The sequence below is a fragment of the Stegostoma tigrinum genome, chromosome X, assembly GCF_030684315.1.
Source record: "Stegostoma tigrinum isolate sSteTig4 chromosome X, sSteTig4.hap1, whole genome shotgun sequence".
Lineage (NCBI taxonomy): Eukaryota > Metazoa > Chordata > Chondrichthyes > Orectolobiformes > Stegostomatidae > Stegostoma > Stegostoma tigrinum.
In genome coordinates this window covers 4,001,464-4,026,066 of record NC_081404.1, presented here as the reverse complement: position 1 = coordinate 4,026,066, position 24,603 = coordinate 4,001,464, and the positions used below count along the sequence as shown (strand labels likewise).

At 51.0% G+C, this 24,603-nt stretch overlaps 1 protein-coding gene across 4 annotated transcripts in view; it reads right to left on the bottom strand.

The window, feature by feature from the left end:
- Positions 1-24,603, bottom strand: part of LOC125448201 (activin receptor type-1-like) — a 116,618-nt gene that overhangs the window by 45,862 nt on the left and 46,153 nt on the right. For all 4 annotated transcript variants that reach the window (XM_059643307.1, XM_059643309.1, XM_059643310.1 and 1 more), the window contains exon 3: positions 1,864-1,937. In XM_059643307.1, the coding sequence (XP_059499290.1) occupies positions 1,864-1,937 (74 nt within the window). The remainder of the gene's footprint in view (positions 1-1,863; positions 1,938-24,603) is intronic.

Sequence of the window (24,603 nt, the reverse complement as noted above, 5' to 3'; positions counted from 1 at the left end):
TATTTAGAACTGAGATGAGGAGAAGTGTCTTCAACCAAAGAGTGGGGAGCCTGTGGAATTCTCTGTCACAGAAAGTGGTTGTGGCCAATGCATTGAGAAGGAGTTTGATATAGTTCTTAGGACTAAAGTGATCAAAGGGAATGGGGGAGAAAGCGGGAACAGGGGACTGAGCTGGATGGTTAGCCATGATCATAATAAATGCAGAAGCAGGCTCGAAGGGCTGAACGGCCTACTCCTGCTGCTATTTTTGATATTTCTAAAGGAGAGATTCAGCTTTGTGGGAATTATCCAGGCAACCGGATTTGTAAATCTTTGACTGAACAGTTTTAGGCAAGGCCTGGAGCTGGATAAGTTAGGTCAGTTATCCTAGAGATAATGGGAACTGCAGATGCTGGAGAATCCAAGATAACAAAATGTGAGGCTGGATGAACACAGCAGGCCCAGCAGCATCTCAGGAGCACAAAAGCTGACGTTTCGGGCCTAGACCCTTCATCAGAGAGGTCAGTTATCCTGGTGTTTAAAGGGTAAAATGCAAATTGGATTCAACCTCTCTGGGTTATTTATAAATTGACAACATTGTCGAGTTGAAAGAAAGCAGTTTGTTAGTTTTTTTTTATCAATGGGAATCCTCTCCATGAGCCACAAAATCCACTAGCCACGTTCACTGGGTCATAGGGAAGGTAAATGGAATGCTGGCCTTTATTCCAAAGGGAATGGAGTATAAAAGTTGGGAGGTTTTGCTAAAACTGTACACGGCATTAGCCAGCCCACAGCTGGAATACTGTGAGCAGCTTTAGGCCCCAAATCAAAGGAACGATAGACTGGCATTGGAGGCAGCCCAGGGAAGGTTCACTCAGCTGGTCCTGGGTATGGGGGGACTGTCTTATGAGGAGAGGTTCAGTAGGTTGGGCCTGTACTCACTGGGGTTTAGGAGAATGAGAGGAGACCTTATTGAAACATACAAGATTATTAGGGGATGTGACATGGGAGATGTGGAGAGATTGTTTCCCCTTGTGGGAGAGTCGAGGACCAGAGGGTACAATCTCAGAATAAGGGGTCACCCATTGAACACAGAGATGGGGAGGAATTTCTTCTCTCAGAGGGGGGTGAATCTGTGGAATTCTTTACCACAGAGGGCTGTCGGGGCTGGGTCATTCAGTATATTCAAGGCTGAGAGAGAGAGATGTTTAGTCAGGAAGGGAATCAGGAGTTATGGGGAAAAGGCAGGAAAGTGGAGTTGAAGATGATCAGATTAGCCATGATCTCATTGAATGGTGGAGAAGGCTCGATGGGCTGAATAGCCTCCTTCTGCTTCTGTGTTTTAAGTTATTGTTGATCCAGCACAAAGCAGCCCGTTTGATTGGTATGCATTTGATTGGCATCTTCAAAATTCAGTCTTGTTGGCACTGTAGCAGCCGTGTGTACCATCTACAAGAAGACCCTCACACAACACCTTCCAAACCCACGACCACTTCCATCTAGAAGGATAAGGGCAGCAGGTACATGGGAACACCACCCCCTGCAAGTTCCATCCTGACTTGGAAATATATCGCCGTTCCTTCAGTGTCACTGGGTCAGAATCTTGGAATTCCCTCCCAAAGGGACATTGTGGGTCAACCCACAGCACATGGACTGCAGCGGGTCAGGAAAGCAGCTCACTCCCACCTTCTGAAGGGGGCAATTAGGGACAGACAATAACCATTACCAATGCTTATCTCAAGAGTACATTTGAACACAGCAAATGAAAATTGACCTGGAGATGGGAACATGGCCGCGAAATCCCGTTGACTTTAAGAAACAGAAACCTCTGCTAAAAAGTATGCACAGATGAGGAAAGCCCAGTGATAGCATTTTTGACATTACCTTCAGAAACAGAGAGAGAACTGGCCAGCCCTGCCAGGATAAAGGCAAAAAGTGCTTTCATCACCATCGGGGACCTGGAAGGTGAAGAACAGTCATGTTGGTTTGTTTGCTGCTGTAGGGAACACTTTAACAGAATCAAGAAAAACATTTCCGACTTTCCTTCCTGAAAGGCCAAGCACAGAGCCCACAAAATTTAACAGAATTCTGCAGGGTACCTCTTAATTCAGCGCAGATCCCCCCATCCGGAGGTTAAAGGTTTGCACCTACACACGGTTTTTTCAGCAAAAGAACCACATTCCACCCACAATGGATATTTTGTACAAAGATATTGACTTGGGCTTATCAAAATAAAGTGTGTCAACACTGCAGAATGGAACCCCGTCTGACTTCTGCATACAGAGTAAAGCTCCCTCTACTCTCTCCACCCATCAAACACTCCCAGGGACAGGGACAGCTCGGGGTTAGATCCAGGGTAAAGCTCTCTCTACACTGTCCCCCCATCAAACACTCCCAGGGACAGGGACAGCACGGGGTTAGATACAGAGTAAAGCTTCCTCTACACTGTCCCCATCAAACACTCCCAGGACAGGGACAGCACAGGGTTAGGTACAGAGTAAAACTCCCTCATCAATTGTTCTTCATCTCTCAGTCTGATGGTTAGCCTACTTTCTCATTTTCACCTGTGTGTGGGCGTGTGACACTATGGGTCTGAATGTGTCTGCATCTGTGTGCTTCTCTGTGTCACTGCATGTGTATGTCTCACTGTGTTTGTAAGTCTCTGTGTGTGTATGCTTGTATGTCTCTGTGTCTTCGTCTTTGTGTGTGTCAGTGTGAGCATTTGTGTGTGTGAGAGAGTGTGAGCAAACGTATGTGTGTGAGAGAGAGCATGAGCGTGTGTGTGTGTTTGAGTGTGTGTGTAAGTGTGAGATTGTGTGTGAGCGTATGAATCTGTGTGTGTGTGAACATGAGTGTGGGTGAGTGTGTGTGTGATTGCATGTGTGTGTGTGAGAGTGTGACTGTGTAAGTGCGAGTGTGCGTGAGTGTAAGTGTGAGTGTGTGTGTATGTGAGTGTGTGTGTGAGTGCGAGTGTGTGTGTGAATGTGTGTATGAGTGAGTGTGAGTGCGTATGTATGTGAGTGTGATTGTGAGTGTGAATAAGTGAGTGTGAGTGTGTGTGTGTGTGAGAGTGAGTCTGAGTGTGTGAATGTGTGTGTGTGAGTGTGTGTGAATGAGTGTGAGTGTGCGTGAGAGTGTGTGTGAGTGTGAGCATGAGGGTTTGTATGAGTGTGAGTGTATGTGAGTCTGAGTGTGTGAGAGTGTGTGTGAGTGTAAGTGTGAGATTGTGTGTGTGAGTGTAAGCATGAGTATGTGTGAGTGTGTGTGTGTATGTGACTGAGTGCGAGTGTGAGTGAAAGTGTGTGAGTGTCTGTAAGTGTAAGTGAGTGTGGGTGTGTGTGTGATTGTGAGTGTGTGTGAGTGCAAGTGTGTGTGTGTGAATGTGAGTGTCAGTGTGTGTGAGTGAGTGTATGAGTGAGTGAGTGTGTGTGAGTGTGAGTTTGTGTCTGAATGAGTGTGTGCGTGAGTGTGTGCGGTTGAGTATGAGTTTGAGTGAGTGTGTATGTGTGTGTGAGCATGAGTGTGTGAATGTGTGTGTGTTTGAGTGTGTGTGTGAGTGTGTGTGTGAGAGTGTGAGCATGAGGGTTTGTATGAGTGTATGTGAGTCTGTGTGTGAGAGTGAGTGTGTGTGTTTGTGTGAGTGTGAATGTGTGTGAGTGTGTGTAAGTGTGAGTGTGACTGTGTGTGATTGCGAATGTGTGTGTGTGTATGTGAGTGTGAGTGTGTATGTTTGTGTGAATGTGAGTGAGTTTGAGTGTGTGTGAATGTGTGTGAGTGAGTGTGTGTGTGTGAATGAGTGTGAGTGTGTGTGTATGTATGTGTGTTTGAGTGTGTGTGTGTGTGAGTGTGAGCATGAGGGTTTGTGTGAGTGTGTGTGTATGTGTGTGAGAGTGTGTGTGTAAGCATGAGGGTTTGTGTGAGTGTGAGTGTATGTGAGTCTGAGTGTGTGAGTGTGAGATTGTGTGTGAGTGTGAGCATGAGTGTGTGTGGGTGAGTGAGTGTGTGAGTTTCAGTGAGTGTGTGTGTGAGTTCGAGTGTGTGTGTATGTGAGTGTGGGTGTGTGTGTGATTGTGAGTGTGTGAGTGTGCGTGAGTGTGTGTGTGTGAAAGTGTGAGTGTCTGTAAGTGTGAGTGAGTGTGAGTGTGGGTGTATGTGAGTGTGGGTGTGTGTGTGATTGTCAGTGTGTGTGAGTGCAAATGTGTGTGTGTGTGAATGTGAGTGTCAGTGTGTGAGTGTGTGTGTGAGTGTGTGTCTGAATGAGTGTGCGTGTGTGTGTGTGCGTTAGTGAGTGAGTGTGAGTGTGTGTGCGTGAGTGTGTGTGTGTGTGCGTGAGTGTGTGCGCGTGTGAGTGAGTGTGTGTGTGCGTGAGTGTGTGTGCGTGAGTGTGTGTGTGCGTGAGTGTGTGTGTGCGTGAGTGTGTGTGTGCATGAGTGTGCGTGAGTGTGCGTGAGTGTGTGTGTGCGTGAGTGTGTGTGTTTGTGTGTGTGTACGGTACAGGAGCAATGACTTGTCTCTCCCTCCCCTCGGGTCATGTTACATTTCCTTTGTTCATTAGCAATTCCAGCCTCGAGACTCTCACAACCATTGCATCCTTTCCATCCCAGTATTGGTTTTGAATTTCCAAGCTCTTCCATGTCCAAAATGCCTTCCCTTGTGGCGGTGCCAGGATGGATTACAGTGCCTGGCTGTGCCTCTCCAAACCAGCGCCCTCTGGCCTGCCAACCTCTTTGGCTTGGCATTTTCCACTGGCACAAACCCCCAGCTCATCCGTTTTTCCAAAGGACCTGGGAGAGCTTCTGGTGTTCTTGAGCTGTACTGATGGGCAAGGAGATCATTCTGAGGGCACGAGTCGTTGAAATCCTTCACGCTGTCAAAGATGCAATCCAGCCCTTTGCCTCTGGCCCCCTATTGCACTGTGAACTGAATGGGGGGTGTCTCCTAACTGGAAATGAGTTAAAATCCTCCCCGATGTAATCTGCAGGTGAGGTCATCTGGAGGTGGATAGTTTACTGCAACTCAAACAGGAAACAGATGCTTGGCGATTAAGAGACAAGAGATACTGTAATAACAGGAAGTGCTGTGGTAGGTCTTTGCGTGCTATCACCAGCTGCTTTTCATTCCTATTGTTTGAAATGTCCACACCTCTTGGTCACTGTGATTACACTGCTGACCAGTGACATGGTCAGAATGTGGTGTAACATCGCAGTGTTGGAAAATAAGCCAATTTGATGTACCGAGAAAAATGTATCATGTTTACCGATAGCGTGGTGCCCAGAAGAGCGAACAGAAATCAGATCCCATCAACAGTTTGAGGTTTTTCTGGATCGCTGACATGAGTTGGCCTGTGTGCTAAGGACAGGTTGATACTGCGAGCGTAGAACTGTCGGCCAGTTTTGAGGCCATTATTTCATATTGTGTTGGGTCTTTAAATTCGAAGAAATACCAGGATAATTGCCAGGGAGTCTCCAGGAGCTGAGTGTGAACGCCCAGCTCATTGGTACATTTACACAGGCAGGAAAGAAGAGATCGTTCAGCCCATCAGACCTGCACTGATCTGTCTACACTAATCCTGCTTCCCAGCACTTCAATGTTATGACATTTCAGGCATTCGTATTCCGATAGTTTTAAAAGTTGTGGAGAAGAATTTTGGAACATTTTTTATCAACAAAGTGTGCTTCTTTCTCCTCCCACTTTTTCTTATCCTAAGAAGTTCGAAAAACACTGGAGACTGTGCCGAAAAGAGTCACAGAGTCATTCAGCAAGGAAACAGACCCTTCGGACCAACTCATCCATGTTTCCCCAACCAGAACTAGTTACATTTTCCAGCATTTATCCCATATCCCTCTAAACCCTTCCTATCCATACACCCATCCAGATGCCTTTTAAATGTTGTACCAGCCTTCACCACGACCTCTGGCAGTTCATTCCACACACACGCCACCCTCTGTGTGAAAAAGTTGCCCCTCAGGTCCCTTTTAAATCTTTCCCCTCTCACCTCAAACCTATACTCCTCTACTTTTGGACTCCCCACCCACCCCCCACCCTGGGGGAAAGACACCTGCCATTCACCTTGTCGATATCCCTCAAGAATTTATAAACTTCTGTAAGGTCACCCCTCAGCCTCCTGCACTCTAGTGAAAAAAGTCCCGGCCTATCCAGCCTCTCCTTATAACTCAAAGCCTCCATTCCAGGTAATATCCTTGTAAATCTTTTCTGAACCCTCCCCAGTTGAATGATATCTTTCCTATAACACGGCGACCAGAAGTGCACACAGTACTCCAGACAGAGCAATGCAGTGGTTTGGGTGGGATGCTCTGAGGGTCAGTGTGGACTGGAGCGTGTCCAGCGGAGATTCACAAGGATGATCCCCGGAATGGTAGGTTTAACGTATGATGAACGGCTAAGGATCCTGGGATTGTACTTATTAGAGTTTAGAAGGTTGAGGGGAGATCTAATAGAAACTTACAAGATAATGTATGGTTTAGAAGGGGTGGACGCTAGGAAGTTGTTTTCGTTGGGCGGGGAGACTAGGAGCCGTGGGCACAGCCTTAGAATTAGAGGGGGTAAATTTAAAACTGAAATGAGGAGACATTTCTCCAGCCAGAGAGTGGTGGGCCTGTGGAATTCATTGCCACAGAGTGCAGTGGAGGCCGGGACGTTGGATGCCTTCAAGGCAGAGATCGACAAATTCTTGATCTCACAAGGAATCAAGGGCTATGGGGAGAGTGCAGGGAAGTGGAGTTGAAATGCCCATCAGCCATGATTTAATTGGTGGAGTGGATTTGATGGGCCGTATGGCCTTACTTCCACTCCTATGCCTTATGGTCTTATGGACTTGTTGGGCCGAAGGGCCTTTTCCAGGCTGTAGGGATTCTATGATCTATGAGCAATTACTGCTGTGTCAGAGGATGTCATCTTTCTGATCGACCGTTGCCAGGGAGTCCATTTGTCCTCTCCCATGATGCCATTCAGGGGAGTTCTCCTGAGTTTCTTGACCATGATTGCTCCTCAATCAATTTCACCAGCTAAGTATCTCACTGTGGCTTGCAGGGGCTTGCTGTGTAACAAATTGGATGCAATATGTGTACAGAGGCCATAATGATTGTATTGAGGTCAGCCAGCTGGAGCTCATAGAATAGGAGCTCCCTGGTCCAATTAGGGATCCCTGGCTGACAAAGAAAAGGGTGAAGGTCAGGGATTTTGGCCTAATGCAGTGAAAGATGGTGTTATTGTCAAAGGCTGTACATTTGTGTATTAAAGGTGATTAGCGATAGGATACTTATTTCACAGACTGGACTTCAAAAAGTACATCATTGTTCAAGAAGCAGCTGGGAATCACCTGAGGTGCTCCAGAAATGCTCACATTAACCAGAGAAACAACCTATAGTCTCGGCATTGCCACTTTAATGCACACACATAGCAAAGCCTCAAACTTCCCTGCTTTTTTGATAGATAGTCAACTCAGTTCTCTGGGGTGAGAATAGGATAATGAAGGGTCAGCGTCTGTGATGATTTCCTCACTGCCTGGGTTTCAGACGGACATGTGCAGAAGGAATCTCCTGTAACTGTCTGGGAGTGTGGCCAAGTGCGAGTTCTCCAGGGAGACACCGTGGCTCAGTTTGCAATGCGCCCTTCAGTGACAACAGCTCGGCTGCAGGGGGCAGACTCCTTTCCTCGAGGGTTAACAGTGGGGCTACTGAAATGAAAGAATCGACTGTGGGAAGAAGAGACAAGATGTTGCTTTGTTCATACCAGACAGTGGCATAACTGAAGCTGATTTGAAAGGCCTTTTAGGCAATGTGTGGAATGAACTTCTTGAGGAAGCGGTGGATGTGGGCACAGTTACAATGTTGAAAAGACATTTGGATAAGTACATCAATAGGAGAGGGGCCAGGAGCAGGTGGGACTAGTTTAATTTGGGATTACGGTCAGCATGGACTGGTTGGGCCGAAGGGCCTGTTTCCGTGCTGGTATGACTCTGTAAGAGTGCATCTTGCCTTTGGGTAAATCAATGTCCTGTTCTCTTTCTCATTCAAACTTATAATTGTTCAGCTCCTTACAGCAGGTCTGTCCTCTGTGTGGAGATCTGAGTTCAAGAATTTCTTAAGGCTCAATTGGCAGTTAGAAAGGCAAACGTAATGTTAGTATTTATTTCAAGAGGGCTAGAATACAACAGTAGAGATGTACTGCTGAGGCTGTGTAAGGCTCTGGTCAGACCACATCGGGAATATTGTGAGTTGTTTTGGGCCCTCTGCCTAAGGAAGGATATGCCGGCATTGGAGGGGGTTCAGAGGAGGGTTTAACAAGAATGATCCTAGGGATGAGGGGGCTGTCACATGAGGGGCGGTTGAGGACTCTGGGTCGGTACTTGATGGAGTTTAGAAGGACGAGGGGGAGGGGTTTGATTGAAACTTACAGAATACACAGATGCCTGGATAGATCAGATGTGGAGAAAACGTTCTTACTATGTAGGAGAGTATAGGACCTGACGGCACAGCCTCAGAGTGAAGGGACAACCCTTTAGAACTGAGATGAGGAGGAATTTCTTTAGCCAGAGGGGGGTGAATCTGTGGAACTCATAACTGCAGAGGGCTGTGGGAGCCAAGTCATTGAGTGTATTTAAGACAGAGATAGACAGGTTCTTGGTTAGTAAGGGGATCAAGGGTTACAGGGCAGTCGGCAGGAGAATGTGGTTGAACCATGATTGAATGGTTAGGGTGGCACAGTGGCTCAGTTTAGCACTGCTGCCTCACAGCACCAGGGACCCAGGTTCAATTCTGGCCTTGGGTGTCTGTCTGTGTGGAGCTTTGCATCAATGGGTTTGAGAACTCTCAAAGTGAGCTAGCAGCAAAACCGCCAAACTTTGTTCCAACATATTTCTACTCCCTCATGCTACAGTGATAGGAAAGCACTGCTCTAACATATTCCATTCCACCGCAATCATAAACATGTTTCTCTGAACAGTTCGACCCCTCCCATATTATACTCAAAGAATTTCAATCTAGGAGTAAGTTGATGTGAGCAAGTCCCTTTGGAAAGATGATGATTGATTTTCTCTGTGTTAGTCTGATTCCTGGGAGGGCAGGATTGACATATGAAGAGACACTGGATCGGTTAGGACTATGCTGACTGGAGTTTAAAAGAATGAGGGGGGGGGGGTTGCTCTCACAGAAACCCATAAAATTCTAACAGAACTAGATGGGGCAAACACAGGGAGGATGATCCTCATGACAGGGAGAGTCTAGAACCCGTGGTGGGGGGGTGGGGGGGGGGGGTGGGGGGTGGGGGGCATAGTTTAAGTATACATGGTAGGCCATTTCAGACTGAGATGAGGAGAAATGTCTTCACCCAGAGAGTGGGGATCCTGTGGAACTCTCTGTCACAGGAAGTGTTTGAGGCCAAAACATTGAATGCTTTCAAGAAGGAGTTAGATACAGTTCTAAAGGGATCAAAAGAGTATGGGGGAGAAAGCAGGAAGAGGGGACTGAGTTGGATGATCAGCCGTGATAATATTGCATGGGAGAGCAGGCTCAAAGGGCTGAATGGCCTACTTCTGATCCTACTTTCTGCATTTCTTTGTTTCAATGTGCCTTGATCTCGGTATTACCCACTTCTAATGGGGGACATCCTGACAAGTGATGGGTCCTGTAATCAATATTAGGGCCTGAAATCTGCAACCCCTTGCGCACACCCATTCGAAAATGGGATCTTTATGAATGCTATGGAGGTTAGAAATCCAATACTGGGATACGCCTGAATTTCCAGACCAACAGTCGAACTGCACCAACTCACTCTCAAGTACTTGCCCCCGCTCCCAAAGTGGGGTTCCCAACTCCATATTGGACAAATCCCTCATCTATTTCTCCCCAACAGGCCCGCAGATTAATCCTGGAGATTACTCTTCAATTCTTGGAAACTCTGGTGGGTGCCTGGAAGGTTGACAAAGCTAATGATAAGGCCAGAAAAGTACCCTGCCCTATTCTAAAGTGATAATCACCATCTTTAGCATGCCATCCTTCCTGAATGCCTGACCAAGATCATCAATTTCAACATCGCTGTCCACAAACTGGGTTGAGGTGATCTTTAGCTTGTTTCCACATGGAATTCTTGCCTGGATTCAGACCTCAGAAGTGATGGGATAACCTTCTAGCATGCTAAACCTATCTAATGAATTTCATTCTAATGTACCTTCTGGTGCTTGGTTGTGCTAACCAAAATGCTGAACTGCGATAGTGGCGTTGAGCTTGACATTTCAACAGTGACATTTGACCTCTAGAGCAGTTCCAGTTTCCACAGCTGAGAGTTCTGTCTTCAGCTCCTGCAACCTCTCCCTAAACCCTCCATCTCTCTCCTTAAGGCTACCGCCTCTCCCCAACTTAAAACCTATCTTTCTGACCTAGCTTTTGGTTGTCTGACCTAATGTCTCCTCAGTGTTAAATGATGACCTTTTGATGGGACGATGTGGGAAGTTTCTGTGCATTGAAGGAGCTATTTAAATGCAGGTTGCTGTTGTTGAACCCATTCAAATGCCTTGAAACAGGGGGCTCATTTCCAGATGGTGGGTGGGGAGGGAAATTGAAGGGGTTTTCAGTATTTCTGGAAGGAGCAAGTCCCATGGTGATTACCGGTGTCAAAATAAACCAAAAATGTCATTGGCTGAGAACAGGTTTCCTTCGTCAAAAATAAAGAAATCCTTTTGCTTTAGAATATTAACGGAAGTCACAAATTCTTGAGCAAAGCAGGTTATCGTCAGGATATTCTACTTTAGAAGCTGGTAACCCTGAGACCAAGATTCACAGAAACAAAGAAACATAGAGAATAGGAGCAGGAGGAGGCCATTCAGCCCTTGACGCCTGCTTCTCCATTCAATGTGATCATAGCTGATCATTGCGAGGCCTGTGGAGAAGAAATGGGGTGGTTTAGGGTATGGGTTAGGGTTAGGGTCACAGTCAGAGCCAGGCTCAGGATTAGGGTTTGGATCAGCATCCCTGGAGTTCTCTGAGTGGAATCTTGCAGCAAGAACATTTTGGTCAGATTTCCACCAGGACCAGCCTCCTTGTCCTGTGCCCATTCCACTCCGGGCCACCTCTGTTGGCCGTCTGCTGTACTATGTGTGAAACATAGGCTAATGCCATTTGATCTGGGTCGTGGCCTGGCACAGACACACAGTGCCCATGGACGACAATGCAACAAACTGCTGCCTCGAAAATCCAGCTCCCACCCGAAACTGTCCGCCATGTTTTCAAGCACAAGTCCATCAGATGGTGGTTTGCAAGTAATATCCTCAAGGCCCTGAGAGAGAAGGAGGTGTTCCCTGGGGAAACTGTTAATGCCATTTGGGAGAATGCTTGCTGCCAGAATTTACAAGCAAGCACCAAGCTGGCTTTCCAGCCCTGTCCCGTAGGATCCTTCCTATGTGCCTAGACTCTCAGCTATTCTGCATGCTGCCTTTTGTAGTGGCTGCGATAGGGATAGGACCATCACTCCCCTCTGTTGGCAATGTGCTTTTTTACAAAGCAAGTCTCGATTCCCCACGCCCTCAGCCTTTTCATTGATAGGGAATTGTTTGGAGATGATGGTAAGTTTTTTTGTTTATTCATGAACAGGATGAGGGTGCTGCTGACCAGGCAGCATTATTGCCCATCCCTAATTGCCCAGAGGGCAGTTGTGAATCAATCACATTGCCGTGGGTCTGGAGTCACATGTAGGCCAGACCAGGTTTCCTTCCCTAGAGGGTATTAGTGAACCAGGTGGGTTATTGCCCTAACAATCAACATCAGATTCATGGTCATCGTTAGATTCCTATTTCTAGGCTTTTATTGAACTCAGATTCCACCATCTGCTCTGGTGGGATTTGAACCCAGAACATTAGCTGAGCTTCTAGATTAATATTCTAGTGGCAATACCACTTGGCCAATCACTCCCCTGCTGTTGAAATTCCAAATCCTTTATGAAGCGACTGAATCTTCCCTCATGAAATGAGACCCACTGTCATTCATCACAGCATCTGGAATACAAGAATGACTAAGTGTGCCTTTAGGCATTCAACAATTTCACTGGGAGTTATTGACATTCCCTGGCCTAACTCCCAGTCATCAGAATAGTAGCCAATGGTGAGACATTTATCATTTCCTGTGAGAATGAAGAAGTCTACTCCCAGCTTCATCCACGGCCTGTCTTAGGTGTCATGTGTCACAGGTGACTCTTTGCTTGTTTATCTTGGTATGTCTTGCAAACACTGCAGTAACAGATGTGGCCCTTAATCTCATTACTCACATTCGGCCAGTAGATCATGTCTCTTGCCTTCCTCAGACTAGACTCAATTCCTTGCTGCATGGACATGTCATAGCTCTCTAATATCATCTCTTTCAGGATAATGACTCTATTTCCATTGTACAAGATGCCATCTTAGGCTACCACTTCATCTCTGTAGGTCCACTAACCTCTCTTTACAATAGCAGTGTCCTGGATAGTTTCAGACCACCCTTTCATCACCACTTCCTGTAGCACTTGAAGAGTTATAGCTTGTCGATTGGGTGCTTGATTTGAGCAAGACGCTTGACTTTAACTCTCGACGTTTGCTGATGACTTCCAGAATGTGTTCAGCTGCCCCTTCTCGCTGTATCTGGAAGATTTCACTCGGTCTCAATACTCCTAAACTTACTTCATAGGGACTGTTGCTCTCGACAGCATGACAGCAGTGTACAGCTGTTTCCCTTGCTTGCTTGTCATCTGCAGATGAAAACAAATGAAACAATCTTTGCATAGAAAGATCTGAAAGTTCTGAAGGAAGGTCGCTGGACCTGAAATGTTTACTCTGACATCTCTCCAAGATGCTGCCAGACCTGCTGGGATTTCCTGATTTTGTTTCTGGTTTCCAGCATCCGCAGTTGCTTTTGGTTTTCTTTCTAACATCCTTTGCAAATATTTTGGGACCGATCGAGGTGGTTTGAAGAAAGATATTTTGAAATGGTTCGTAGTCAGATGCCACTATCACGTTGCCTCTGTTGAACAGATATGGGTTAAAATGGGATGCTGATCAGAGGGCTGATGTGGGCTCGATGGGCCAAATGGCCTGCCTCCACACACATATTGGACTAAAATGCTGACACATGAGGGGAATTGCCAAGCATTTCCCTCAACCTCTGCAATGCCCCTATTGCAGTACTGCCCTGGATGCAGATACAACTGGCCACCCTCACTGTATCAGGATTATTCCTGTTTCGCTGGTATAGCCCGACAATGGGACTTCATTGTGGTATCTCAGTGCTGGTGTTACCATTGCTGTTTGATTCTAGTGAAAGCTGCTTCTAGTTCTGTGCCTCAGAACCACGGTACTCCATATCAGTGAGATGGTGTACAGGTTTACACACTGATGTCTAATTCGGTACAAACATTGTAAAATAGTTCACATGTCCAATAAATCACTGCACTGCTTTCAGACCTAGATCTCTCACCTCATCAGGATCCCGACAACTGGAATGCACTGCCAACGGGTCTGGACCCTGAGAAATGCACTGCCAATGGCTCTGTAACCTGAGAAAGGCACTGCCAACGGCTCGGTACCCTGAGGAGCGCACTGCCAACGGCTCTGTGACCTGAGAAGCGCACTGCCAAGAGCTCTGTTCCCTGAGGAACACACTGCCAACGGCTCTGTACCCTGAGGAACGCACTGCCCATGGCGCAGTGACCACACAAACGTGCTGCCAACGGCTCTGTCCCCGAGGAACGCACTGCCAACAGCTCTGTTCCTTGAGGAACACACTGCCAACGGCTCTGTACCCTGAAAAACGCAGTGCCAACGGCGCTGTGACCTCAGGAACACGTTGCCAACAGCTCTGTTTCCTGAGGAATGCACTGCCAAAGGTTCTGTACCCTGAAGAACGCACTGCCAACGGCTCTGTACCCTGAGGAACGCACTGCCAACAGCTCTGTTCCCTGAGGAACGCACAGCCAATGGCTTTGTGAACTTAGGAACGCGCTGCCAACGGCTCTGTACCCTGAGGAGCGCACTGCCATCGGGTTTGTACCTGAGGAACGCACTGCCAATGACTCTGTTCCCTGAGGAACGCACTGCCAACAGCTCTGTACCCTGAGGAACGCACTGCCAATGACTCTGTTCCCTGAGGAACGCACTGCCAACGGCTCGGTGACCTGAGGAACACACTGCCAACGGCTCTGTACCCTGAGGAATGCACTGCCAATGGCTCTGTGACCGCAGGAATGCACTGCCAACGGCTTTGTACCCTGAGGAGCGCACTGCCAACGGGTTTGTATCTGAGGAGTGCAGTGACAATGGCTCTGTGACCTGAGGAACGCACTGCCAACGACTCTGTGACCTGAGGAATGCACTGCCAAAGGCTCTGTTCCCTGAGGAACGCGGTGCAAACAGCTCTGTACCCTGAGGAAGGCACAGCCGACTGCTCTGTCGCCTGAGGAACGCACTGCGAGCGGCTGTGTACCCTGAGGAACGCACTGCCAACAGCTCTGTACCCTGAGAAGCGCACTGCCAAGAGCTCTGTACCCTGAGGAAAGCACTGCCAACGGCCTTGTGCCCTGAGGAACGCACTGCCAATGGCGCTGTACCTTGAGGAACGCACTGCCAATGGCTTGGTGACCTGAGAAACACACTGCCAATGGCTCTGTGACCGCAGGAACGCACTGCCAAGAGCTCTGTTCCCTGAGGAACACACTGCCAACGGCTCTGTACCCTGAGGAACGCACTGCCAATAGCTCTGTACCCTGAGGAACGCACTTCCAATGGCTCTGTTCCCTGATGAATGCACTGCCAATGGCTCTGTTCCCTGAGGAACGCACTGCCAACGGCGCTGTGACCACACAAACGTGCTGCCAACGGCTCTGTACCCTGAGAAGCGCACTGTCAAGAGCTCTGTACCCTGAAGAATGCACTGCCAACGGCTCTGTACCCTGAGGAACGCACTGCCAATGGCTTTGTGAACTTAGGAACGCGCTGCCAATGGCTCTGTACCCTAAGGAGCGCACTGCCAACGGGTTTGTACCTGAGGAACGCACTGCCAACGAGTTAGTACCTGAGGAACGCACTGCCAACGGGTTAGTACCTGAGGAACGCACTGCCAACGACTCTGTTCCCTGAGGGATGCACTGCCAACAGCTCTGTACCCTGAGGAACGCACTGCCAACGACTCTGTTCCCTGAGGAACGCACTGCCAACGGCTCGGTGACCTGAGGAACGCACTGCCAGTGGCTCTGTACCCTGAGGAACGCACTGCCAATGGCTCTGTGACGGCAGGAACGCACTGCCAACGGCTTTTACCCTGAGGAGCGCACTGCCAATGGGTTTGTACCTGAGGAGTGCAGTGACAATGGCTCTGTGACCTGAGGAACGCACTGCCAACGACTCTGTGACCTGAGGAATGCACTGCCAAAGGCTCTGTTCCCTGAGGAACGCGGTGCAAACAGCTCTGTACCCTGAGGAAGGCACAGCCGACTGCTCTGTCGCCTGAGGAATGCACTGCCAACGGGTCTGGACCCTGAGAAATGCACTGCCAATGGCTCTGTAACCTGAGAAAGGCACTGCCAACGGCTCGGTACCCTGAGGAGCGCACTGCCAACGGCTCTGAGACCTGAGAAGCGCACTGCCAAGAGCTCTGTTCCCTGAGGAACACACTGCCAACGGCTCTGTACCCTGAGGAACGCACTGCCAATGGCGCTGTGACCACACAAACGTGCTGCCAACGGCTCTGTCCCCGAGGAACGCACTGCCAACAGCTCTGTTCCTTGAGGAACACACTGCCAACGGCTCTGTACCCTGAAAAACGCAGTGCCAACGGCGCTGTGACCTCAGGAACGCGTTGCCAAAAGCTCTGTTCCCTGAGGAATGCACTGCCAAAGGTTCTGTACCCTGAGGAACGCACTGCCAACAGCTCTGTTCCCTGAGGAACGCACTGCCAATGGCTTTGTGAACTTAGGAACGCGCTGCCAACGGCTCTGTACCCTGAGGAGCGCACTGCCATCGGGTTTGTACCTGAGGAACGCACTGCCAATGACTCTGTACCCTGAGGAACGCACTGCCAACAGCTCTGTTCCCTGAGGAACGCACTGCCAATGGCTCTATTCCCTGAGGAACGCACTGCCAACGGCGCTGTGACCACACAAACGTGCTGCCAACGACTCTGTACCCTGAGGAACGCACTGCCAACAGCTCTGTTCCCTGAGGAACGCACTGCCAATGGCTCTATTCCCTGAGGAACGCACTGCCAACGGCGCTGTGACCACACAAACGTGCTGCCAACGACTCTGTACCCTGAGGAACGCATTGCCAACAGCTCTGTTCCCTGAGGAACGCACTGCCAATGGCTCTATTCCCTGAGGAACGCACTGCCAACGGCGCTGTGACCACACAAACGTGCTGCCAACGACTCTGTACCCTGAGGAACGCACTGCCAACAGCTCTGTTCCCTCAGGAACGCACTGCCAACGGCTCTGTACCCTGAAAAATGCAGTGCCAACGGCGCTGTGACCTCAGGAACGCGTTGCCAACAGCTCTGTTCCCTGAGGAACGCACTGCCAAAGGTTCTTTACCCTGAAGAATGCACTGCCAACGGGTTTGTACCTGAGGAACGCACTGCCAACGGGTTTGTACCTGAGGAACGCTCTGCCAACGACTCTGTTCCCTGAGGAACGCACTGCCAACAGCTCTGTACCCTGAGGAACGCACTTCCAATGGCTGTGTTCCCTGAGGAACGCACTGCCAATGGCTCTATTCCCTGAGGAACACACTGCCAACGGCGCTGTGACCACACAAACGTGCTGCCAACGACTCTGTACCCTGAGGAACGCACTGCCAACAGCTCTGTTCCCTGAGGAACGCACTGCCAACGGCTCTGTACCCTGAAAAACGCACTGCCAACGGCGCTGTGACCACACAAACGTGCTGCCAACGACTCTGTACCCTGAGGAACGCACTGCCAACAGCTCTGTTCCCTGAGGAACGCACTGCCAATGGCTCTATTCCCTGAGGAACGCACTGCCAACGGCGCTGTGACCACACAAACGTGCTGCCAACGACTCTGTACCCTGAGGAACGCACTGCCAACAGCTCTGTTCCCTGAGGAACGCACTGCCAATGGCTCTATTCCCTGAGGAACGCACTGCCAACGGCGCTGTGACCACACAAACGTGCTGCCAACGACTCTGTACCCTGAGGAACGCACTGCCAACAGCTCTGTTCCCTGAGGAACGCACTGCCAACGGCTCTGTACCCTGAAAAATGCAGTGCCAACGGTGCTGTGACCTCAGGAACGCGTTGCCAACAGCTCTGTTCCCTGAGGAACGCACTGCCAAAGGTTCTGTACCCTGAAGAATGCACTGCCAACGGGTTTGTACCTGAGGAACGCACTGCCAACGGGTTTGTACCTGAGGAACGCTCTGCCAACGACTCTGTTCCCTGAGGAACGCACTGCCAACAGCTCTGTACCCTGAAGAATGCACTGCCAACGACTCTGTTCCCCGAGGAACGCAGTGCCAACGGCGCTGTGACCTCAGGATTGCGTTGCCAACAGCTCTCTTCCCTGAGGAATGCACTGCCGAAGGTACTGTACCCTGAAGAACGCACTGCCAACGGCTCTGTACCCTGAGGAACGCACTGCCAACACCTCTGTTCCCTGAGGAACGCACTGCCAATGGCTTTGTGAACTTAGGAACGCGCTGCCAACGGCTCTGTACCCTGAGGTAGACACTGCCAAGAGCTCTGTACCCTGAGGAAAGCACTGCCAACGGCCTTGTGCCCTGAGGAACGCACTGCCAATGCCGCTGTACCTTGAGGAACGCACTGCCAATGGCTTGGTGACCTGTGAAACACACTGCCAATGGCTCTGTGACCGCAGGAACGCACTACCAGTGGCTCTGTACCCTGAGGAGCGCACTGCCAACGGGTTTGTATCTGAGGAGTGCAGTGACAATGGCTCTGTGACCTGAGGAACGCACTGCCAACGACTCTGTGACCTGAGGAATGCACTGCCAAAGGCTCTGTTCCCTGAGGAACGCGGTGCAAACAGCTCTGTACCCTGAGGAAGGCACAGCCGACTGCTCTGTCCCCGAGGAACGCACTGCCAACAGCTCTGTTCCTTGAGGAACACACTGCCAACGGCTCTGTACCCTGAAAAACGCAGTGCCAACGGCGCTGTGACCTCAGGAACGCGTTGCCAACAGCTCTGTTCCCTGAGGAATGCACAGCCAAAGGTTCTGTACCCTGAAGAACGCGCTGCCAACGACTCTGTGACCTGAGGAATGCACTGCGAGCGGCTGTGTACCCTGAGGAACGCACTGCCAACAGCTCTGTACCCTGAGAAGCGCACTGTCAAGAGCTCTGTACCCTGAGGAAAGCACTGCCAACGGCCTTGTGCCCTGAGGAACGCACTGCCAATGGCGCTGTACCTTGAGGAACGCACTGCCAATGGCTTGGTGACCTGAGAAACACACTGCCAATGGCTCTGTGACCGCAGGAACGCACTGCCAGTGGCTCTGTACCCTGAGGAACGCAGTGCCAACGGCCCTGTACCTGAGGAACGCACTGCCAACGGGTCTGGACCCTGAGAAATGCACTGCCAATGGCTCTGTGACCTGAGAAATGCGCTGCCAATGGCTCTGTACACTGAGGAACGCACTGCGAGCGGCTGTGTACCCTGAGGAACGCACTGCCAACGGCTCTGTACCTGAGGAATGCACTGCCAACAGGTCTGGACCCTGAGAAATGCACTGCCAATGGCTCTGTACCCTGAGGAATGCACTGCCAATGGCTCTGTGACCGCAGGAATGCACTGCCAACGGCTCTGTACCCTGAGGAGCGCACTGCCAACGGGTTTGTATCTGAGGAGTGCAGTGACAATGGCTCTGTGACCTGAGGAACGCACTGCCAACGACTCTGTGACCTGAGGAATGCACTGCCAAAGGCTCTGTTCCCTGAGGAACGCGGTGCAAACAGCTCTGTACCCTGAGGAAGGCACAGCCGACTGCTCTGTCCCCGAGGAACGCACTGCCAACAGCTCTGTTCCTTGAGGAACACACTGCCAACGGCTCTGTACCCTGAAAAACGCAGTGCCAACGGCGCTGTGACCTCAGGAACGCGTTGCCAACGACTCTGTGACCTGAGGAATGCACTGCCAAAGGCTCTGTTCCCTGAGGAACGCGGTGCAAACAGCTCTGTACCCTGAGGAAGGCACAGCCGACTGCTCTGTCGCCTGAGGAACGCACTGCGAGCGGCTGTGTACCCTGAGGAACGCACTGCCAACAGCTCTGTACCCTGAGAAGCGCACTGTCAAGAGCTCTGTACCCTGAGGAAAGCACTGCCAACGGCCTTGTGCCCTGAGGAACGCACTGCCAATGGCGCTGTACCTTGAGGAACGCACTGCCAATGGCTTGGTGACCTGAGAAACACACTGCCAATGGCTCTGTGACCGCAGGAACGCACTGCCAGTGGCTCTGTACCCTGAGGAACGCAGTGCCAACGGCCCTGTACCTGAGGAACGCACTGCCAACGGGTCTGGACCCTGAGAAATGCACTGCCAATGGCTCTGTGACCTGAGAAATGCGCTGCCAATGGCTCTGTACACTGAGGAACGCACTGCGAGCGGCTGTGTACCCTGAGGAACGCACTGCCAACGGCTCTGTACCTGAGGAATGCACTGCCAACAGGTCTGGACCCTGAGAAATGCACTGCCAATGGCTCTGTAACCTGAGAAATGCACTGCCAACGGCTCGGTACCCTGAGGAGCGCACTGCCAACGGCTCTGTGACCTGAGAAGCGCACTGCCAAGAGGTCTGTTCCCTGAGGAACACACTGCCAACGGCTCTGTACCCTGAGGAACGCACTGCCAATAGCTCTGTACCCTGAGGAACGCACTTCCAATGGCTCTGTTCCCTGAGGAACGCACTGCCAACGGCGCTGTGACCACACAAACGTGCTGCCAACGGCTCTGTACCCTGAGGAACGCACTGCCAACAGCTCTGTTCCCTGAGGAACGCACTGCCAACGGCTCTGTACCCTGAAAAACGCAGTGCCAACGGCGCTGTGACCTCAGGAACGCGTTGCCAACAGCTCTGTTCCCTGAGGAACGCACTGCCAAAGGTTCTGTACCCTGAAGAATGCACTGCCAACGGCTCTGTACCCTGAGGAACGCACTGCCAATGGCTTTGTGAACTTAGGAACGCGCTGCCAATGGCTCTGTACCCTGAGGAGCGCACTGCCAACGGCTCTGTACCCTGAGGTAGACACTGCCAACGGCTGTGTACCCTGGGGAACACACTGCCAATGGCTCTGTGACCTGAGGAGTGCACTTCTAACGGGTCTGTTCCCTGAGGAACGCACTGCCAATGGGTCTGTTCCCTGAGGAACGCACTGCAAAAGGCTCTGTACCCTAAGGAACGCACTGCCAACGGCTCTGTACCCTGAGGAACGCACAGCCAATGGCTCTGTGACCTGAGGAGCGCACTGCCAACGCCTCTGTTCCCTGTGGAACGCACTGCCAACGGCTCTGTACCTTGAAGAACGCAGTGCCAACAGCGCTGTGACCTCAGGAACGCGCTGCAGACGGCTCTGTGCCCTGAGGAACGCACAGCCAACGGCTCTGTACCCGGAGGAACGCACTGCCAACGGCTCTGTACCCTGAGGAACGCACAGCAGACGGCTTTGTACACTACGGAACGCACTGCCAATGGCTCTGTACCCTGAGTAAGGCACTGCCAACGGCTCTGTGACCTTAGGAACGTGCTGTCAACGGCTCCGTACCCTGAGGAACGCACTGCAAATGGCTCTGTACACTGCGGAACATGCTGCCAATGGCTCTGTGACCTGAGGAGCGCACTGCCAACGGCTCTGTCCCCTGAGGAACGCACTGCCAACAGCTCTGTACCCTGAGGAACGCACTGCCAATGGCTCTGTACCCTGAGGAACGCACTGACAATAGCTCTGTGACCTGACGAATGCACTGCCAATGGCTCTGTACCTGAGGAGTGCAGTGACAACGGCTCTGTGACCTGAGGATCACACTGCCAACAGCTCTGTACCCTGAGGAATGCACTGCCAACGGCTCTGTGACCTGAGGAACGCACTGCCAGCGGCTCTGTGACCTGAGGAACGCACTGCCAGCGGCTCTGTTCCCTGAGAAACGCACTGCCAACAGCTCTGTACCCTGAGGAACGCACTGCCAACGGCTGTGTCCCCCGAGGAGCGCACTGCCAATGGTTCTGTGACTTGGGAGCGCACTGCCAACGGCTCTGTCCCCTGAGGAACGCACTGCCAACAGCTCTGTACCCTGAGGAACGCACTGCCAATGGCTCTGTACCCTGAGGAACGCACTGACAATAGCTCTGTGACCTGACGAATGCACTGCCAATGGCTCTGTACCTGAGGAGTGCAGTGACAACGGCTCTGTGACCTGAGGATCACACTGCCAACAGCTCTGTACCCTGAGGAATGCACTGCCAACGGCTCTGTGACCTGAGGATCACACTGCCAACAGCTCTGTACCCTGAGGGATGCACTGCCAACAGCTCTGTACCCTGAGGAACGCACTGCCAGCGGCTCTGTTCCCTGAGGAACGCACTGCCAACAGCTCTGTACCCTGAGGAACGCACTGCCAGCGGCTCTGTTCCCTGAGAAACGCACTGCCAACAGCTCTGTACCCTGAGGAACGCACTGCCAACGGCTGTGTCCCCCGAGGAGCGCACTGCCAATGGTTCTGTGACTTGGGAGCGCACTGCCAACGGCTCTGTACCCTGAGGAACGCACTGCCAATGGCTCTGTACACAGAGGAACGCACTGCCAACGGCTCTGTGACCTGACGAATGCACTGCCAACGGCTCTGTACCCTGAGGAACGCACTGCCAATGGCTCTGTACACAGAGGAACGCACTGCCAACGGCTCTGTGACCTGAGGAACGCACTGCCAACGGCTCTGTACCCTGAGGAACGCACTGCCAATGGCTCTGTACACAGAGGAACGCACTGCCAACGGCTCTGTGACCTGAGGAACGCACTGCCAATGGCTCTGTTCCCTGAGGCGCCAACTGCCAATGGCTCTGTGCCCTGAGGAACGCACTGCCAACGACGCTGTGACCTTAGGAACGCGCTGCCAACGGCTGTGTGATCTGAGGAGCACGCTGCCAATGGCTCTGTACCCTGAGGTAGGCACTGCCAACGGCTGTGTACCCTGGGGAACACACTGCCAATGGCTCTGTGACCTGAGGAGTGCACCTCCAACGGCTCTGCTCACTGAGGAACGCACTGCCAACGGGTCTGTTCCCTGAGGAATGCACTGCCAATGGCTCTGTCCCCTGAGGGCTGCACTGCCAATGGCTTTGTACCCGGAGCAGAGCACTGCCAACGGGTCTGTACCCTGAGGAATGCAGGGCCAACGGCTCTGTGCCCTGAGGAACACACTGCCAACGGCTCTGTGACCGCAGGAACGCACTGCCAATTTCGAATGGCATGTTTGGGGGTTACCAGTCTAAACTTTACTCTGTGCTCCATGGATTCTGCTCAGCATTGTTTATTATCCAGATCTTCCCATCGAGAGCTCTGTGCAGTTTCATTCCATCCCTTGACATAATTGCTCCGTTACATTGCCCACAGCAAAATGGTTCAAGGGGCAGGTTGATTCAAGGAAACTGGTGCGTGGCGCCAATTTACTCACTCACCAATCTCCATACCCAACTGTATCACACTGTGCAGATATTTATCATCGACCTGTTATGACACACCTCTGGAATAGGGGAGACTTGAACTCCGGTCTCTGAGCTCGGAGGTAGGGACACCACCCCAGAGTCCTTGCTGCTGGGGTGGCATGGTGGCTCACTGGTTAGTACTGCCGCATCATGGTGCCAGGGACCTGGGTTCAAATCCACCCTTGGGTGACTATCTGTGTGGAGTTTGTACATTCTCCTTGTGTCTGCGTGGGTTTCCTCCAGGTGCTCTGGTTTCCTCCCACAGTCCAAAGGTCTGTAGGTTAGGGTGGATTGGCCGTGGGAAATTGTCCCATAGTGTCCAGGGATGGGCAGGTTAGGGCGGATTGGCTGTGGGAAATTGCCCCGTAGTGTCCAGGGATGTGCGAGTTTGGGCGGAATGGCCATGGGAAATTGTACATGGACATGCAGGGCAGGATGGGTTAGATATGGGAAAATGTGCAGATTCGGGTGGATTGGCTGTGGAAAATTGCCCTGTCGTGTCCAGGGATTAGCTGTGGGAAATGTGGGGCGGGATGGGCCTGGGTGGGATGCTCTTCTGAGGCTTAGTGTGGACTCAATGGGCTGAATGGCCTGCTTCCACACTGACAGGAGAAAGGAATTGAGATACAGATTGACCAAGGTCAAAATGAATGGTAAAGCTGTCTGGACAAGCGAAAGGCCTCCTTCTGATCCTGCAAACCTCTGGAAGGTTAAAACACAAAAATGATCGAGATTTCTCAAAGGTTCTTTGTTTATTTATGTTGGAGAAACGGTCTAGCGCCTATCCAACATACAATAACGGTATCTCTCCTTAACACTGCCAAAATATTGTTTCAGAAAGGAATAAACAACATGAAGTAAATGGACGGTCGATGTAATCCTGATGCTTGAACGACAAATGGTGTCGTGTTGGCGAAACACTGTCTTTTTATATCCCCCCCACCAACCAGGAAATCAGAAAGCGCAACCTTCAATTGAAATCAGATGATGCTGGAGATCCCAGAGGCGCCAAGGCAACGTCACATTGTCGCTGGCCATGTCCTCTGGTCTAGACATTGCACCAGCTTTTCATTTCTTCAAAAAAGCCCCAGCGAACAATCTTTGCTCTGAGCAGAAAGTAATGGAGAGTGTTTCCGCGACAGCACAGAGCCTAATTTCAGGACAAAGGGCATGCTAGTTGAAAGCCAGGAAACTAACAGTCATATTTACATTCCGAGTGCTTGAATAACACAGTTCAGGCACTCACCATCATAATTATTAGCAGCAGCTGCATAACTGCAGGAGCCAGCCTGGGACTAGGCTGGGAAATCATCTGTATCTCTATCGCCACACATTTCTTTCAAACGTTTGCCCCTCCACCCCCTTCACCCTTCTCCATTCTCAAGCTCCTGTGTCTAATGCCTACAAATGGTGAATGTAGCAGTTGGCATAAGGCATCAGAACAAGGGACTTTGAGGACATGAGGAATAAGTGCAGGCATTGACCACTCAGACCCCTGGGCCTGCTCCGCCATTTGATGCCATCATGGCCGATCTCATCTCGGCCTCAACCTCACTTTCCTGCCCGCTCTCCATCACCGTTCAACCCGTAACTCATTAAAGACCTGTTCACCTTCTCCATAAATGTACTCAATGAAACCAAGGAAATGGTTTCAAATGTTCTTTTGTGCCTGTTTATTGTGCCAGGTGAGGGTGCCATGCTGACCGTGGCCAATGGCAGAATTCTAGATTGTGAGCTTTCATCACGTTGGCAACCATTGTGCAAAGACCAGAAGACCACAAGAAGTAGGCCATTTGGCCCCTCAAGCCTGCTCCCCCATGCAATAGGATCTTGGCTGATCTGACATTCCTCACATTCACTTTCCTGCCCTTCCCCTTTATTCCCCGACTGATCGAGAATCTATCTCAGCCTTAAATATAC